This window comes from Papio anubis, chromosome 16, assembly GCF_008728515.1.
Source record: "Papio anubis isolate 15944 chromosome 16, Panubis1.0, whole genome shotgun sequence".
NCBI classification, from domain to species: domain Eukaryota; kingdom Metazoa; phylum Chordata; class Mammalia; order Primates; family Cercopithecidae; genus Papio; species Papio anubis.
In genome coordinates, this window is record NC_044991.1 from 57,769,796 (window position 1) to 57,787,126 (window position 17,331).

At 55.0% G+C, this 17,331-nt stretch overlaps 1 protein-coding gene across 1 annotated transcript; it reads left to right on the plus strand.

Moving 5' to 3' along the window:
- Positions 1-3,226: 3,226 nt before the first annotated feature.
- SCRT2 (scratch family transcriptional repressor 2) lies at positions 3,227-17,331 on the plus strand. Its single transcript, XM_021921166.2, has 2 exons — positions 3,227-3,538; positions 14,469-17,331. Exons 1-2 carry the CDS (start codon positions 3,406-3,408, stop codon positions 15,257-15,259), a joined length of 924 nt encoding a protein of 307 aa, XP_021776858.2. The 5' UTR covers positions 3,227-3,405; the 3' UTR covers positions 15,260-17,331.

A 17,331-nucleotide genomic window follows, 5' to 3' on the forward strand; every position in this document is an offset into this window, starting at 1 on the left:
AGGAGACCCTTGCTGGTCACCCTGTCTAAAGGCACCATGACTCTCCATCATCTCACCCTGCTTTATGTTCCTCACAGCCCTGGACAACTATCTGAAAATATATCATTGATTTAAGGATTTTCTTGCTTGGTGTCCATCCACTCAATGGATGGACAGCTGCAAGATCAGCTGCAAGAAAGCAGGGACCAGAGATGCCTAGTTCACCACTCATTAAACAGAATCCCACTAACATGTAACAAATGAGTGCCGCATGCTACAGGCAAAACTGCATGTATAGAACCCTCACGCATTGAGCTCCTACCATATGCCAGTCACCATTCCAAGCCATTTATATGTTGCAACTCTTCTAAAGCTCCCAACAACCCTTAGGTAGTGACAATTATTATTCCCATTTTATAAGTGGGGAAACTGAGGCACAGAGCAGTTGAGTAACTTGTCCAAGGACCTATGGCTAGTAAGTAGGGGAGCTGGAAGACCCTAGTGCACACTGTTAAGAGTGTGTTGAGCCATACATAGGACACAGTCTTTGTCCTCATGAAGCTCAGGGACCAGTGGGTGAGTTGGCCCAGCCTACAATGATGGAAGTCAGGGACACCTCCTGTGACACCTCGGCTGAGTCTTGAGGACAAGTAGGGGTTTCCTAGGGTGAAGTGCAAGGAAGGACTCTGGGCATTGGAAACGGTATGCAGGTCAAGAGAACAGCAAGCCCAAAGAACCAGTAGGCACCTGTGGCTGGAGCAGAGAATGTATGGGCGTGCCCTGAGTCAAGGGTGTGGTCACCTCAACTCTCAGTGACAGAGGTTTAAAAAAGTCCCATGGGCAACATGGTGAAACCCCACCTCTGCTAAAAAGACAAAAAATTGGCCAGGTGTGGTGGTGCACGCCTGTAATCCCAGCTACTTAGGAGGCTGAGATAGGAGAATCGCTTGAACCTGGGAGGCGGCAGTTGCAGTGAGCCGAGATCATGCCATTGCACTCCTGCCTGGACACAAGAGTGAAACTCCATCTCAAAAAAAAAAAAAAAAAAAAAAAATCACATGGGCAAGATATGAGGCAATGCAACAGGAAAGATGGTGGGGGACTTCTAGATCATGCAGAGCCTTGACAAAATCAGGGGCCCCCATTTTTTTTTTTGGACTTGCAATATGTTTTTCAATGTTTATATATAGGGAGTAAACTGCCTTAATTCCTTATTTGGGTCAGGGAAAACAATCTAAAACCATACAGGGTAAATTCAACGGTAAACCTTCAGTTTACACATCCTTGCATCTTTACGTCTTTTGAAAATATTCAAGGCCAAGAGATCCTGCACTGGAAACTCTAATTTATTATTATTATCATTATTAGTAGTAGTAGTATTTTGGAGATAGGGTCTCGCTCTTTCATCCAGGCTGAATTGCAATGATGCCATTACAGCTCACTGCAGCCTCAAACTCCCAGGCCCAAGTGATCCTACCACCACATCCTCCCAAGTAGCTAAGGCCACATGTGTGCACCACCACACTTGGCTAATTTATTTCTAACTATTTGTAGACATGAGGTCTCACTATGTTGCCAAGGCTGGTCTCAAACTCCTAGCCTCAAGTGATCCCCCTGCCTCAGCCTCCCAAAATGCTGGGATTACAGGCTTGAGCCACCACGAGGGGCCCCAGTTTTATTCTGAGACTTCTGGGCTACACCTCGAGGACCATGATAGGCCCTGATTCAGCGGTGCCCGGAGGCCACTGAGGTCTCTGGCAATTGCTGCTGACTCACTGCATGACCTCAAGCACCTCCAAGCCCTCTCTAGGTCTTAGCCTGCAAACTGGTATTGGATGACCCAGTCCCAAAAGGACATCCCCATTCCACCAGCCTTGCATCTCATAAACAGAATTCCATTGACAGTGAGAGCCTGGCATTCCTAGAGTCTGATTCTGGGACTCTTGTGCACTGGCCATCCCACACTTGCTGAAGCTGGTCTACCACCATGGGGCTTTGCCCAGCAGTCTCTGGGCAGGGGACTGAGTTCTCCTGCTCCTTGGTCCTGCCAAGATATGGGGGCTCCCCTAGGTTTGGGTCCGACTGGGGGTGGAGGGTCTGCTCAGATCCTTTTAGAGACAAAGGAGCTGACCTGCAAAGAGTTCCAGCAGGAGCCCCGCTCCCCCTCCCTTCCCCCCTCTCCCTTCCCAGTCCACGTGTCTCTATTGTCTGCTCCCCGCTTCAGGGAAAGACACAGCCTCGGATGTGTCAAAACCACCACCCCCCGGCAGGAGGAAAATTAATTACTGGACGATTTTCACTTCCTCTTGCAGCGCCCGCCTGAGCTAGGCACCGGAACAGGACCAACTGAGCGCGGCCAGCCATCGACGTGGGGGACTTGCTCCCCCCTCAACCAGTTCTGGAAGAAGAAAGTTGAACCCCAAACCCAATAGGGGGCTCCAGTGGGAGCCCGAGCAGGGGGGAGGGGAGACTTACTCTAGTTAAAGCTGAGTGTCCACCCTGGCCACTTCAGAACTGGGGGAGAGGGAGAGGACTGGAGGCGGGAGGGTCGCTGCTGGCCAGTGCACACTCTGTTCTTTGCATCCCATTCCCTGTGGCCCCATGTGCCTGAACCCCGCCTGCTCGGGACCGCTCTCCCTCCGTTCCCCTCGTCTTCTGCCCCTATTTTGCACTTTTCTTTCCCTTTCTTTGCATTCCTTGGGGGGCTTCCTTTTTGTGTGCCTGGATTTCTCTTTTCCTCCTGTGGGTGTGTGTGTGTTGCTACTTCTCTCCATCCCTGTCTTTCTTCTCTCTGTGTTTCTCTCTTGTGTCTTTTTGTCCTTATCTTGGTCTCTCTGCTTCTATTTCTACCTCTTTCAGCGTGTGCGTCTCCCTTTCCCTGTATGTCTCTTTCTGTCTTTCTCCGAGTCTCTCTTCTTTTCCCCGCCCCCCTCACTCCCCTTTCTCCGTCTCTCTCTGTCTCTGCGCCTTTCTCACCCTCACTTTCTCCCCTCCTGCCTGCTCGCTGCTCCCTGCGCCTGGCCTGCCCCCACCGCTGCCGGTTCAGGGGAACGTGTGCGGAGCGATTGTCCTGGGGGACATTTGATGGATTAGAGCGCTGAACAGTTCCATTGCTAGGGGACCACCTGATCTCCTCCAGCCTGCGTCCCATATAAAGCCGGCAGCCGGAGTGCTGAGCACAGCTCCTGCAATCCCCTGTCTGCGCGACGCCGCCGCCAAGCCCGAGTGGGAGCCCGAGCCCGAGCCGGAGCCCGAGCTGGGGCCGCCGCCACCGGTGCCGGCTCCAAGCGGCCTCCCGCCCGCCCGCCCGCTGGGAGCTGTCCAGTGCTGAAAACCGGCGCGGACAGTCAATCGCGCCCGGCTGGCCGCCTCCCCCCACCGGGGCCCCACGCAACTGCCCCCGCCGAGCCCCCCGCCAGTCGCACCATGCCGCGCTCCTTCCTGGTAAAGAAGATCAAAGGGGACGGCTTCCAGTGCAGCGGGGTGCCGGCCCCCACCTACCACCCCTTGGAGACAGCCTACGTGCTGCCTGGCGCCCGGGGGCCTCCTGGGGACAACGGTGAGTGGGACCCGGCGGGGGGGTTGGGAGGAGAGACGAGGGGAGCTGGGGCCCTCCCCAACTTGGGCCACGAGGAGGGGCGCGTGCGACAGGAAACCCCGGGAGGAGATATCTCTGGCCGTGGGCGCCTCCCGGGCTTTCCAAGGGCCGTGCGTGCGGGCGGGGCAGGGGCTAGGTCGTACAAAGGGAAAGTCGCGGGGTCGGCCCATCCCGCAGCCACGCGCCAGTCGGGACTTTGAAAGTTGTGGCCCTCAAATAGGGCTAAAGTGAGGGGGTGGCGAGAGAACACAGAGAGAGGTCTGTTCATGAAGGGCCAGTGCTGGGGACTAAAGCACAAGGCAGTTTGAGGGTTCCCTCTCCCCAGCTGAGGAAGAGAAGCTGGCTGCCTGGGGAGGGGGAAGGTAAAGAGCCCTGGATGTTCAGTCCCTGGAGAGACAGGGTTGGTTCTCTGGGGGTGGCTGGGGGCGCCCTCCCTCCCTTCAAACCTGCTCCCCTGCCGATGTCACTCAAGTGCTCTCAGACCCCCTCTCTCAATAACTCTTTTGTTACCCTCAGCCACATGCCTGCCAAAGGCTGGGCCTGTCCTGGGGACTGCAAGAAAGAGGGGATTTCTGGGAGGGGTTCCCCCAAAGTGGCTCCTGGTCCCCTGGATTGCACTTCTTCCCCATCCCCAGCTTCTCAAACCCCCTCCAGAACCAACCCTGGTGCTCCTCGTAAGCCCCCTCCCTACTACATACACACACACACACACACACACATACATACACACACACACACTCTCCCATCTCTTCTCAGAATAAGTTCCTGCAGGGACAAGGGTTTGAGGAACAAGAGAGGTCATTCAGGTGCAGAAGGGGGTGATCTCTGGAGGACAGGGAAAAGTGGAGACTGCTTCTGTGGATCCCATCCTCCACCAAGGGGATCATAAAGGGGTTCTCCCCTGATGGCCCCCACCAGGGCAGGTGTCTGGAGAGGAGGTGTCCCTTTGGTAGTGAGAGATCTGACATCACATGTGGCAGCTTTGGGGTGTGTGTGGGGCGGGGGGAAATGGGGGTGGGGAGAGAGAGATTGAGAGAGGAGAAGAGAAAGGGCCGAGAATGAGGGGGGAACTGAGATGGCAAAGACAGGAGTCTGGGAGGGTGGGGGCTTCCACCTCTGGGATTTCCAAGCACTTCACCCACATTCCATCACTCTGCCACACCAGGTAGAGAGAGAGAGTGCTGGGCAAAGGGCTTTGTGACCTCATCAAGGTCAAAGAAGTTACAGAGTGATCAGGGATACAGCTACAGCCCCTCATCCCCTAGCCTCCCCCAGATCATTAACAGAAACCCCTTCTCCTCTGTCCACATATCCCTTATTCTACTGTCCTCTTTTCGTGATCGTAGGGCCTCTTGAGGTGGAGGACAGAAGCCCAGGGACATGGCCGAGCTGGGCTGAGGGCTGGCAGGACAGAGGGTGGACCTGGGGCCATGCCAAAGCTGGAGAGTGTGTGCTCAAAGCTGGTGGAAACTGAAATATCTGCAAGCTTGGGATATGGATCCCTTAAGGGACTGACACAAAGCTCTGGGATTCCAGCCCCTGAAGCCCCGTTGGTCCTGTCCCCAGGCCAGCTGAGGAAACCCAGAGAAGCCCAGAGAATTTCCCATTCACAGCCAAAACTGCAGGCTGTTCCTCAGGAGGGAGGCAAGAGAATGCCTTGCCTTGAATTCAGGCCAAAAAAGCTTTGAAAGGAGCCCCTGAGTGAATAGTGGGAAGCAGGGCGGGTGCAGAGCCACCAGCAGGGTGTTTCTGCAGAGGTTCCACCGGGTTTAACACCCTAGAACCACCTCCGTCTTTGTCCCTTTCCCCACGGGGCTCCAGACCAACTCCCTCACCTCTCAGGAATCCTGAGGCTGTCCTGATAGCCAGAAACCTGGCCTGAAACTTGGAGGCCGGGGCTCTATATCTCTCACTTGCTGTGTGACCTTGGGCAAGTGCCTTCCCTTCTCTGGTCCTCAGCCTCCCCAGCAGTGAAAGAATTTTGATGGCATAAACTAAGCATCCTTCCAACTTTGACAAGCTCAGCTTCTGTGAAGGTCAAGTATGGAGTGTGAAGCACTGGAGATGCCTGCACAGGGGTCTAACAGGAGGCTGGGAGGCCATTGTCAGGTTTTCCTTAGGGCTCCACTGAACATACGCCACCTGGCTGAGGGTAGCGGCATTTCTGGGATCAGGCATTTTTCTTGGCTTTGGTCTCAGTAGGCTACCCCATGTTGAGGACAGGCACCCTGGCCTGGCCACCTTGGCAGTGTCTGCAGTGGAAAGTCAGTGCCAGAGACCAAGCCAAGGTATGACTTGGAAATACAAAGTCTGCCTTGTCCTGTTTTCGGGGGCCTCTTCCCTCCCTGGGGTGTGGCCAGACTGGGCAGTGAGGGATCCCTTATTCCCTGGGTGGGTGGAGGGTGCTGGGGGTCTGCTGAAAGCCTGCCGGCTCCTGGTGGCCCGTTGTCTCCGCTCTGCCGGAAATAACCTTGCTGAGCATTTGAGGGAAGTGTGAAAAATTGCTGAGCCGACGTTTTTCTCTCTCAGCGTGTGTAAGTGTGCTGGGTAAACAAGGAGAAAGAGAGGAGGGGGGAAGATGAGGAGAGGGAGGGAGGAGAAGCAAGGAAGGGAGGGAGGGAGGGAGGGAGAGAGGGGGAGGCCTGGGGCTGGAGATAGTTCCAGTTATTAGAAAGATCTTCTTACAAGCCATTCCTGCAGCTCGGGCTGCAGGGTCAGGAGGAGGCTGGAGGGAGGGAAACCTGGGTGGGGGGAGCAGGGGTTGGGGGAGCTTGTGAATGTGGAGGTCAGAGAACCCACATGCTCCTAGCTGATAAAGATGCAGAACCCCAAATTAAAGAGGTATACCCCAGCTCTGGGAATGCCTGAGAATGCTGGAGAATTCCTGGAGGACTCCTCCTCCTCCTCCACACACACACACACACACACACACACACACACACACACACACACGAGCAATGTTCTTCTCTGCCTTCCTACTCCCTTTCAGCTCTACCACCAGGCAGAGCAGAGGGTGCAGCAAGTGCGTCTGTGCTCCAGGGTCCCCCCAAGCCCACAGAACCCCTAAATAGGAAAGGGGAGCCCCCAAAATGGAGAAAGCACCAGGTCTCTCTGCAGAGCTCCCTGATAAGTGGGAATCGATCGAATTTCATTGTCCCCTCCAGTAAGATCCCTCTCTTGCTCCTCCACTGCTTTCCCTTCCCCTTGTCTCCCCTGGGTGATTCTGAGCACAGACTCAGTCTTTCTGGGAGATGCCAATTCACATCATCCTAACCCTCCGCTAACCTTACCCTCCAACTCCACCAGGCCTTCCCCAGACCAGAGCCCCCATCCTGAAGGATGCTGGGACTCTCAGCCACCCCAGAGAAGGTGGCCCACCCATATGCATGTCAGTGGTCTCTGTGGGCCCCTGCCAAGAACATCTTTTGGAGTGTCTGCCTCCCCTCTACCTTAACACTGAACCCCAGCTGGGAGCTAGGCCCCCCTTCCTCTGCATCCCCACCCTGTCCTGCCCTCATGCCCTCTCAGAGAGCATCCAACCCAGGCAGATGAGGGATCAATGCCAATCCAATAACGCAGTTGTCTGCCCTCTGCAGCTACATTAAGCCTCCCCCAGCAAGCTGAGGAAACTCTCCTACTTCTACCCATGGGCTTATCTAGTTGACCACATTAAACCAGCGCCCACTTCCTCTCACTCCCTCTGATGGCGCCGGGTAGTCGCTCCAGGCCAGGCCTGGGAGCCCGGCCCCATGTCCCCAGCTGCCACACATCCATTCCTCAGAAAGTTCCTCTGGGGAGCAGTGATGCAAAAGGGCTTCCCCAATCTTTTGGAAGAGTGAGCACAGAGAAGTCTGGGGAGGTGCCCATGGACACACAGCAGGCCCATCTGAGTCTTCTCTAACCACCCATTTCCCTGGTAACTTGGCCTTGGTCCAGGTCCAAGGTCTGCGTTAAAGACAAGTCAGAGGCCCAGGTTCAAAGTCTAGGTCGAGGTCTAACATTCAGTCCAATCATCCAAGTACAGATCTGAGGTCCAAGTCCAATGCCTAGGTCAAACTTCAGGTATAGGACCAGGCCCAAGGACTAGGTACAAGGTCAGTGTCTGAGGTTATAGGTCCAGGTCTGCTATCCAGAACAAATCCATGTCCAATTTCAAATTTCAATATCTATGAACAGGTCCAGGGCAAAGCGCTGGGTCCAGAATCAAGACTCAGGCCCAGTTTCCAGTCCAAGGTCATGTCCAGATCTATTCTCAAGGCTGGCCTGAGTTCAAGTCTTAGATTCACCATTAGCCTTCCGGGTGGTCCTGGCCTAGTCTCTCCTCTCCTCCCAGCCTCCGTTTCCCTTTCATGATATCAAACAGTTGAATATGATCTCTTTCAGCTTTGACCTTCTAGGGACCCAGAAATCTAATTTTCCTGTGAATTAACAGGGCTCAGTGGAAGTGTGGAATGATGAGACCCATGTGAGATACGGAATCTGGGAACCCCTGATTTCCTCTAAAGCCTGGGGTTACGAGAGGGTCATGAGGGTCCCGAGCTAAGCTTCCACACTTTAGAGAGTCTCAGTCTTTGATTGCTGAAGGAGGGCGGGAGAGTACACCAAGTCCCTTATGTCAGTGCAGCAGTCTACACATCCCAAAGGCACTCTCTGGCCACACAAATCCACAGTGGGCAAAGGGCAGGGGGGGCAGGGGAGGATTCACTCCAACCTACAGAGGCAAAACTGAGGTCACAGAGGGGCCATGACTTGCCCGAAGTCACAAGAGCATAAATGGTGTGCCCTGTCACACCTCCCTGGTGGGTGCTACATCCACAGGTTCTAGGGGCCCCCACAGCCTGGAGGCCCTCTGCCAGGAGAGATGGGGTCCCTCAGGCCTCTTGGTCTCCTTCCCAGCTGTGGACTCCCCTGCAGTGAAGTGTCTACTGCCAGCCTTTGGGTAGGGAGGGGTTTGGAATGGGCCTTCTAGAGAGAGGGGGGGCACAGCAGAAAGTAGGAGGCCGGGAGAGGAGGTGGAGCACTGCGCAACACACCCTGTCTCCGGAAGGAAGCCCAGAAAGGGCTCACTGGAGATCCCCCCAAGGGAGCGGGAGGCAGCTCCACCAACCAGGATGGGCAACTGAAGACCCTGAGCCACTCACTGTAATCTCCACACCCCCCTGAAAAATCTTTCCTGTTGATTCCTGCAGAGCTCTGGACCTCCCTGTAGGCCACAGGAATTGGGTCACAGTCAGGAAAGACCAGAATACGGGGAATTCCAAGAGGTGGGGGTGGTGGGGAAGAGCCTTGGAATTATCTCGAAGTTCCTTGGACCTGGGTCAGTGGGCATCAGCCCCAAGCCGTGCAGCGTTGGTCATGTTGGGCCAGACCTCACTCTGTCCACTGCTCATTTGGACTCAGGGACCTCCTCCCCGTGGGCAGATGTACCAGCTGCCAGGCCTTTGGAGGAGGTGGGTGTCATTTCTGGTCCAGTGCCCAGGGAACCGCTAACAAAGATGCTATAATAAGGGGAGGGGGAGGTACCCAGCCCCTTTGCCCAGCTCTGTGAGCAGACAGGAGAAACTATTTTTATCCCGCTTTGCTGCTGACAGACCTGGCTTTCTGCTCAGCTGGCTGGAGCTGATTCTCGAGGCCCGAGGCCCTGGCACAGCAAGAAGCAGGTCTAAATATACCCACACAGCAGCCCCTCCAGCCCCCACCACCCAGCAGGGCCCAGCCCTCCTCAGGAAAGTGGGCCGCCTGGGAAGCTGGCCCACCACCAGGCCCCTGTCTTTTTCTGCCCATTTTGGGACAGAGAGGTGAGGCTGAGGCTAGGAATTCCCTGGAGAAAGTTTGGCACCTTGGGAGTCTGGGAGAGACTGGGGAAAGGAGTCCTGGACTGAAAAAAAGAAAAGAAAAGAAAAGGAGGCCAACCCAGCTCTGATGAGAACTTGTTTTGTGACCTGAGGTGGGTCAAGGCCCTTGTCTGGGCTTCAGCTTCTGCAGAACAAGGGCATGGAGGGAAGTGACCTTAGACGTGAGCTAATGTGCACAAAGTATTTAGCAGGGTGCCTTGCACGAAGTAAGTGCTCAATAAGTGATAGACATTACTGTTATTAAGTATGATTTACAAATATTTACAAGGGCCTGAAGCATTTTCCACAACAGCTTCTCCATGCCCCTACTACCCCATGCCCCCACCCACCCCACCACAGCCTAACTAGATGGGAGTGTTTGCGCAGCACCCCACCACCGCTCTCCCCACCACCCCTCCCCCCACCAATTGAAGATCTCTTCCCCAGCAAGTCTCCATGCCCTCTCTGGTGTTTTGGAAAAAACACGGGCCTTGGAAGGTTTCAGACCTGCCACCTCCCTCTCCAGTGACCTTGGGCAAATCCTCTCCCCTTTCTGGGCCTCTGGGCACAGGGCGATGTCTGGCTTACAGGGAGGCTGGTGTCAGTTGGAAGCACCAGCAGTAACAGTAGTAGTATTTGTTACACATGCCCCTCCATCCCCCCAGGGGGTCAGGTAGCTAAATGAGACAGTGTCTGCAGAGGGCCCAGCACCTTAATTCTCATAAATTTACCTTTCACGACTCCTTTGAGTACTAATTTTTAAAAAGATAGATTCTGGACCTTCAGCCTAAAATCTCAAGACTCTTGGGCAGGGAAAACCCAAGTCATTCCCAGGAAACATGTGCACATCTCCAAAGTATTTCTGGTCCCTCCCCATATCCCTACGTGACGTGGGTGGCTCTGGTCCTCATTCCTCAAATGGAGGATTTGAGCCCAGAGAAGTTATGCAACTTACCCAAGGTCACACAGCTAGGGTCTGAATTCAAGGGCCAGGATGAGAGATCTCATCTGAGATTCTCTTTTCTCTGAATCCCAGACCATCCCTATCTCTGTGGGAACCCAAACAAGAGTCCCGTCTCACCCTGTCAGTTGCAGGATAGGTATCTCAGCCTTCTATAGTCACCCTTAGGACAGAGGAGGATACGTGTCTGGGTTCCATGCATCAGGTTAAAGTATGGCTTTTAGTCTCCTAAAGAAGTCTCCAGGGTTGAGGCTCAGAGAGGTGAGGTGGTTTGCTCAAGGTCACACAGCAGCATAAGACACCCATGTGTATCTCCTACTCTCTGGCAGATGAGAAGGATATCACCAGGAAATGTAGGAATACTACCAACGACAATAATAATAACAGGTCGAGAGGGCAGCTATTATGTGTCAGGCATTGTACTAAGCACTTTACATGCATTCATTTATTCAACCTTATTATGAGCTCCCTTATACAGGTGTGGCAGAAAGAGGTTAAGTAACTTGCCCAAGGTTGCATAGGGAGATGTCTGTGAATCTGAGGAAAACGGGGTGGAATTGGAGGAGCGAGGAGTGGAGGGGACAAAGAGCATCATGGAGGGACTGATTCAGCCATGATGCAGAAAGGGTCTTTAGACCATTCCAGTCAATCTTTCTCATGTATAGATTCCGCCCAGGAAGGTTAAGCAACCTGGCCACAGTCACAAAGCAAGTTAGAACCACTTCCCCCTAACATGACCACACAAACTCTCATAGGATGCTCTCAACCCATTCCAAAATCCACTGACAGGGTGTCTGGTCTGGGCTCACAATTACTATCCTGAAGACAATTCTGCATCCCTCCCTAGGCAAATGAACAGCCTTTGTTAAAGGCGCCCCTACTTTATAAAGAGCCCCTTGCAACAGGAGTAAAAGCAACAGTGCTGAAGGCCACCAGCAGAGGGTGCCATGGGCAGAGCACCTCATTGAGAACGCTCTGGTTCACTGATGGAGCTCCTACTATGCACCAGAAATTTTCCCATCAGAATGTGAAATAGAAATTACACATCCTGGGTGAGGAAACAGAGGCCCAGAGAGGAGCAGTAAAATGTGTTGGGGCAGACGCCAAGAAAGCTGCAGCACAGAAACCCATCTGGGGAGATTGTTATTGTTGTTCATGGTAACAGCCAACATGCATGGTGGATTTAAAATGTGCCAGCCACTGGGCTGGAATCCTGACTCTAACTTATTAGCTGTACAATCTTAGGCTTGTTACTTAATTTCCTTGTGCCTTGGTTTCCTCTTTTGTAAAATGGTACCACCTTGTGCGTCATGAGGGTAGAGTGCATTCATGTGTGGAAAGCCCCTGTAAGAGTGCCTGACACAGGAGTGCTCTGGGAGTGTTGGTTATTATTTGTTTATACATTGTCTGTTTACTGACGACCCCTTACTGAAATGGTAGAGGCACATAGAGGCCACATCGTTTGTCCAAGGTCACACCGCTGGGAATAGCAGAGCCAAAACAATCCAGGCTGTCTGGCACCAAAGCTGTACTCTTATCCAATATGTCATCCTTCTTTAATAATAGAACATGCAAGGCACTGGTTACATGATCAGTCACCTCTCCAAATAAATCCCATTAAACAAAAAGGACCCGAGGCACAACCTGCCCAAAGGCACCCAGATGGAATCTGTGTTGGAGAACCAAATCACCCTTCCCCTTCCATGGCCCCAGCCACATGAGGTGCAGACCTGCCCTGAGACCAGGTGGACAGGACTGTCTACCAGGACCTGCTAGGCTGGGGAGTGAGGCTGGCCTCGCAAATCGTCATCACTCATTCCACAAATACTTATTAAGTGTCTACTAGCTAGGGCCCTAGGAATGGGAGGTGAACAGCTCAGTCACAGCCCCTTTCTGGAGGACCTCTCACTATGTGGGAAACCAAGGGGGCAGTAGATTCCAATCCTTGCTCCATCCCTGGAGCAAGGGCCATCACCACACTGTTCCTCAGTTTCCTTATCTGTGATGAGAGCAGTTTTGTGATGATTCAGTGAGTTGATGGGAGCGAAGCACTTAGCACAGAGCCTGACGCACACAGTAAGTGCTCAATGAATATTAGCTATTATTATCATCACCAGGAATTACAACGTGAGGAAATACAGAAGGAGAAGGAGGGGGGTTTGGGAGTGCCTGACAGGTATTTAACTCAGTCTGAAACAACACTCCTGAACGTTCTGGGACTTGAGTACCACGCCTGGTTCCTGGAGTGGGAAGCAGGGGGATCTCCAGAGCAGAGGCAGATGGGATGGAAGACATAGGGTTCGGAGAGGCTGGGCATCTCCTCTCCCCAGATTAAAAAATTGCCACTATCACTATCCCCCTTTACATCCAAGCACAGAGCCCCTCCCTACTAGGTCATCCACTTCCTCAATCCACAATCACTTCTATGTGCAGAGGCCCCTGTGCTGGCTGCTGAAGGGACAGAGATAAAAACGAGGGCATACCCTTGCTTTCAGGGGCACACAGACTTCACCCTGTGTCCATCCCAAATGCCAGATGAGAGGCAAAGGCCTGGAGGCTGAATCAGGCTGTGTAGGGAACCAAACCTGACCAGAATACCCAGCGAAAAGTCTGAACATCTTGGAATCCTGTTTCCCCTTACAAAACCCTCTTCCACCTGCTCACTTCAGCTAAGGAGGCTACGGGGAGAAGGGAAGGAGTAGTGGTTATCGGTTTCAGGGGTCACCAGGAGAAGGTCAAATCCCACTCCCCAGCTGGGAAACCTCTGAAAGGGACTTAACCTTCATTGTTCTGTGGAATCACAGAAAAATGGAATCAGTTGCTCATCAAGTGCCAGGATGAAAAGTTTGTCTGCCAGAAACTCGACAGGGAGCCCAGCCCCCAGGGTCCCAGGGAAGGTGCTAGGACCAGCCTAGGCCATGGGAGGCAGAGGCAAATCAGAATGGCCCCTGCCTATAAGAACCCCCTATGGAATCCCCTGGGAGACCCCAGCCTGCCCACCCACCAATCACTCAAACCCTTGGCAGACAGGATTCCTGGTCTAACTCCAGTTAAGTGGGAGGAGGAGGGGAAGGTGAATTCTCACTGGGGACTCCCAACGACTTCTAGAGGAGCACAGAGCAAAGCAGGCTTGGGAGCAGGTATGAGGAAGTCCCCTTTCTGTAGCACCTATTACATGCCACACACTTGACCCCTCTTAAATGCTCCAGCAACCCTGGCAGGTGGGTCTAACTGGATTGTGATTCCTTCGTGCAACATCTATTCATCGCACATCTACTTTGAGCCAGGCATGTGTTGAGCATACAGATCCAACCCTGGGGAGCTCACAGTGTGGTGGGGGAGGAGACTATCTCCAAGCAAGTAAAAAGCATAATTATAATAGCTAACATTTATATAGCAATTACTATATGTTCCCCCCTTTGTTAATTTCCTTACACATAAAATGGGGATTACAATAGTGTCGACTTCCTTGGGTCTGTGACAATTAGAGTTAACATGTGTAAAGCACCGAGGCAAAGTCTGGCAAACAGTAAGAGCTTAATACATGTTTATTATCGTCACTTTACTCAGTCCTTCCAACGACCCTGGAAAGAGGTGTCCAATCACAAGCTGCATTTTGCAGATGAGAAAACTGAGATCCAGAGAAGTCACAGGACTGCAATGGCAGAATGTTGTTGGAATAGAGGCAGCATGGGCTTCAGGGTCACACTGGCAAGGGCTCCATCACTTACTGACTCTAAGGTTAGACTGACTGCTGCATCTCTCTGTGCCTCAGTTTCTCTACCTGTAGAGTGGGTATTATAATAAGACCATCACTCCGTGGTTGTGAGCACTTGATAGTGAAGGTACGCTCTGTAGAACCGTGCCGGCCCCACGCTCCGTGGGATGGGGTGGCGGCTGTTTGCACTGCAGTCGACAGAGGAAGGAATTGAACCCAGGCTGTCTGACACGAAGAGCTGAGGTGCAGGTCGGAGACTGCCACTGTAGGGGCTGCCACAGGGGCGCTGAGCTACAGGGCACATAGGATGACCTGCTCAAAGCGGGAAACCCTCTTCGGCGCCTCCTCTCACCGCCCCTCCACTTCTCGCCCCTCCAGGGTACGCTCCGCACTGCCTGCCCCCGAGCAGCTACGATGCGGACCAGAAGCCGGGCCTGGAGCTGGCCCCGGCCGAGCCCGCGTACCCGCCGGCGGCGCCGGAGGAGTACAGCGACCCCGAGAGCCCGCAGTCGAGCCTGTCCGCGCGCTACTTCCGAGGGGAGGCGGCCGTGACCGACAGCTACTCCATGGACGCCTTCTTCATCTCGGACGGGCGCTCGCGGCGGCGGCGGGGCGGAGGCGGCGGGGACGCGGGGGGCTCGGGGGACGCGGGGGGCGCCGGGGGACGCGCGGGGCGAGCAGGGGCGCAGGCGGGCAGTGGGCACCGGCATGCGTGCGCCGAGTGTGGCAAGACCTACGCCACGTCGTCGAACCTGAGCCGCCACAAGCAGACGCACCGCAGCCTGGACAGCCAGCTGGCGCGCAAGTGCCCGACGTGCGGCAAGGCCTACGTGTCCATGCCCGCGCTCGCCATGCACGTGCTCACGCACAACCTGCGCCACAAGTGCGGCGTGTGTGGCAAGGCCTTCTCGCGGCCCTGGCTGCTGCAGGGCCATATGCGCTCGCACACTGGCGAGAAGCCGTTCGGCTGCGCGCACTGCGGCAAGGCCTTCGCCGACCGCTCCAACCTGCGCGCGCACATGCAGACGCACTCGGCCTTCAAGCACTACCGCTGCCGCCAGTGCGACAAGAGCTTCGCGCTCAAGTCCTACCTCCACAAGCACTGCGAGGCAGCCTGCGTCAAGGGGGCCGAGCCGCCCCCGCCGACCCCTGCTGGCCCAGCCAGCTGAGCCTTCCGCCTCGCCCGCGCGCCTGGAACTCGTTCTCCACGCGCCCCGGGTCCGCTACCTGCGCCCGCAGCGCCCTCGCCCACACCCCGCTGCGTTTCCCTGCCCATGCCCCTCTCGTGAGGACCCCTGACCAGCCCTGAACTTTTCTCTCCAGCCCCCAAGCCCACGACTCACTTCCAGCACCGTCTTCCCCAGCGTCCCCCTACCCACTGCGTCCTTTCCGGCCACCCCTCGGACCTTGACCCCCTGTCCGCGCCTTCAAGGCTCCCAACTCAGGCACCAGGTCCGCACCTCTCCCGCGCCCAAGAGCCGGAAATTTCTCCCGCCCAGACCCCGCGCTGCTCTTCTAACTTCTAGATCTTTTCTGTCGCTTCTCAGCTGAATCTCTCTGACCATTCCTCTGTTGGAGCCCCCAATGAAAGCCGCATATCTATACCCTTGACGCCCATGCCTGCCTCAGTTTCCCCATCCATACCTGGACGCAGGCCCTGCCGCCCTGAGACCACAATCCAACCCCAGACCATCCCTCTGGCCTCTGCTGAGTCTCCCAGAGTGTGCCCATCTGGGGATCTAATCTTCACCCTTCTTGAAGTCTCCAATCTGTCCCTGATCCCATCCATGCTCAGGCCTTAGGTCCGGCCATACATACACACACACACACACACACACACTCCCACACACATTTCCTACTCTCTTCAGTCCATGGGGATCTCATCACCAACTCCCAGCCCCAGCTCCAGATGCCCTCACCTCTCTAGCAACTCTCACCCCTCTGAGTTTACCTAACCTGGAGGGGGCTTGAGGGGCACTTCAGGGCCCTGCCCCCTATTGTAACCCCTCTCTCCCCGGCACAACCTGGGCTTCCACAATCTGGAGCTGCCCTACCCCCAGACTCTCTGAGCACTTTCCCCCATCCCCAGGGCCACAGATCCCCTTCCTTACTTGTTGAGGGGAGGTCTGGAGCACCTCACCAATGCCCTTCCCCCGTCCGGCTGGGTCCTTCCAGTTATTTATTTGTGTATTTATTTATTTATCTATTTATTATTCTATTTAATCTCTTGGCCTCACCCAGGGACAGTCTGGCTTCCCCAGCTGGACTGGGAGGTCAGGAAGCCAGGCAAGGAGAGGGACAGCATAGGCCACAGAAGGCTGCCCCCACCACACACACCCCCGCGTCTCGGGAGAAATCCATCCTCACCAGAGCCTGCACTCACTAAGGAAGGGGACTCGAGAATTGGGGGGCAGCTTGCTGACTCTCAACTTGTGGGGTGAGGGAGCATCAGGAGGTCCAGGCGTGGGGCAGGTCCCCGCCCTCCTGAACCTTACCCTGCCACTCCAGGCAGCCCGGAGAGAGGAGCCTCCTCGATTTGTTTCTTATTTATTCCTCTTCCCGAGGGACCCCAGGTTCCAGGGACCGACTGAGCCCCGGACCCGCTGGGGCCTCTGGCCTGCTCCCCGGGAGGGGCGCTCTCTCCCGGCCACGTCTATGCAACTCTCCCGGACAGAGGGGCCGGGCTGCCAGCCACCCGCCCGTTGGCCGCCACTACCTCCTCCGCTGCGCTTTTGCATGCCCGGGCGAGGACCGAAGCACACACCTCCACGCGCACGGGCCCCGGCCCCCTCCGCTTTAAGCACACGCCTCTGCCCCATTGCTCTGCACCCAGCTTACGGGCAGGAGTCCTGGACTCTCAGATCCTCCTCTCCCCTCCTCTTAGCCACAAAAGAAGGGGGAGACTGGAGGCACCCCTGTAGCAGGGGCACTTCCCCAGGGCTCCAGAGGGGTGAATGGGCCTTTGCTCAGCTCCAGGCCCAGCGGGAAGGGAGGCTGCAGGGATGGTGGGAGGGAGAGGGGTAGCAGAAGCAATTATGGAGGGTGTTGACCCTGTAAATAGGAACTTCTGACAGCAATAATTTTCCATGCATGCTAAGCCTTTTGGCCATATTTTGTATGAGCGCTTGGCGCTCCTCCTCCGTCCTATCCCAACTCACCCCCAAACCCCCATCCCTTCCCCACCTCCAGCAGTATTACTTGTAACGCAATTCAGGGATATTAAAGGGACTTTGGCCACTCA

Bases quoted from the DNA above. Each gene is read 5' to 3' on its own strand.
- SCRT2 (XM_021921166.2), top strand. From the start codon at position 3,406: ATGCCGCGCTCCTTCCTGGTAAAGAAGATCAAAGGGGACGGCTTCCAG. The intron at 3,539-14,468 runs GTGAGTGGGACC...TCGCCCCTCCAG, and splicing joins GGGGCCTCCTGGGGACAACG to GGTACGCTCCGCACTGCCTG.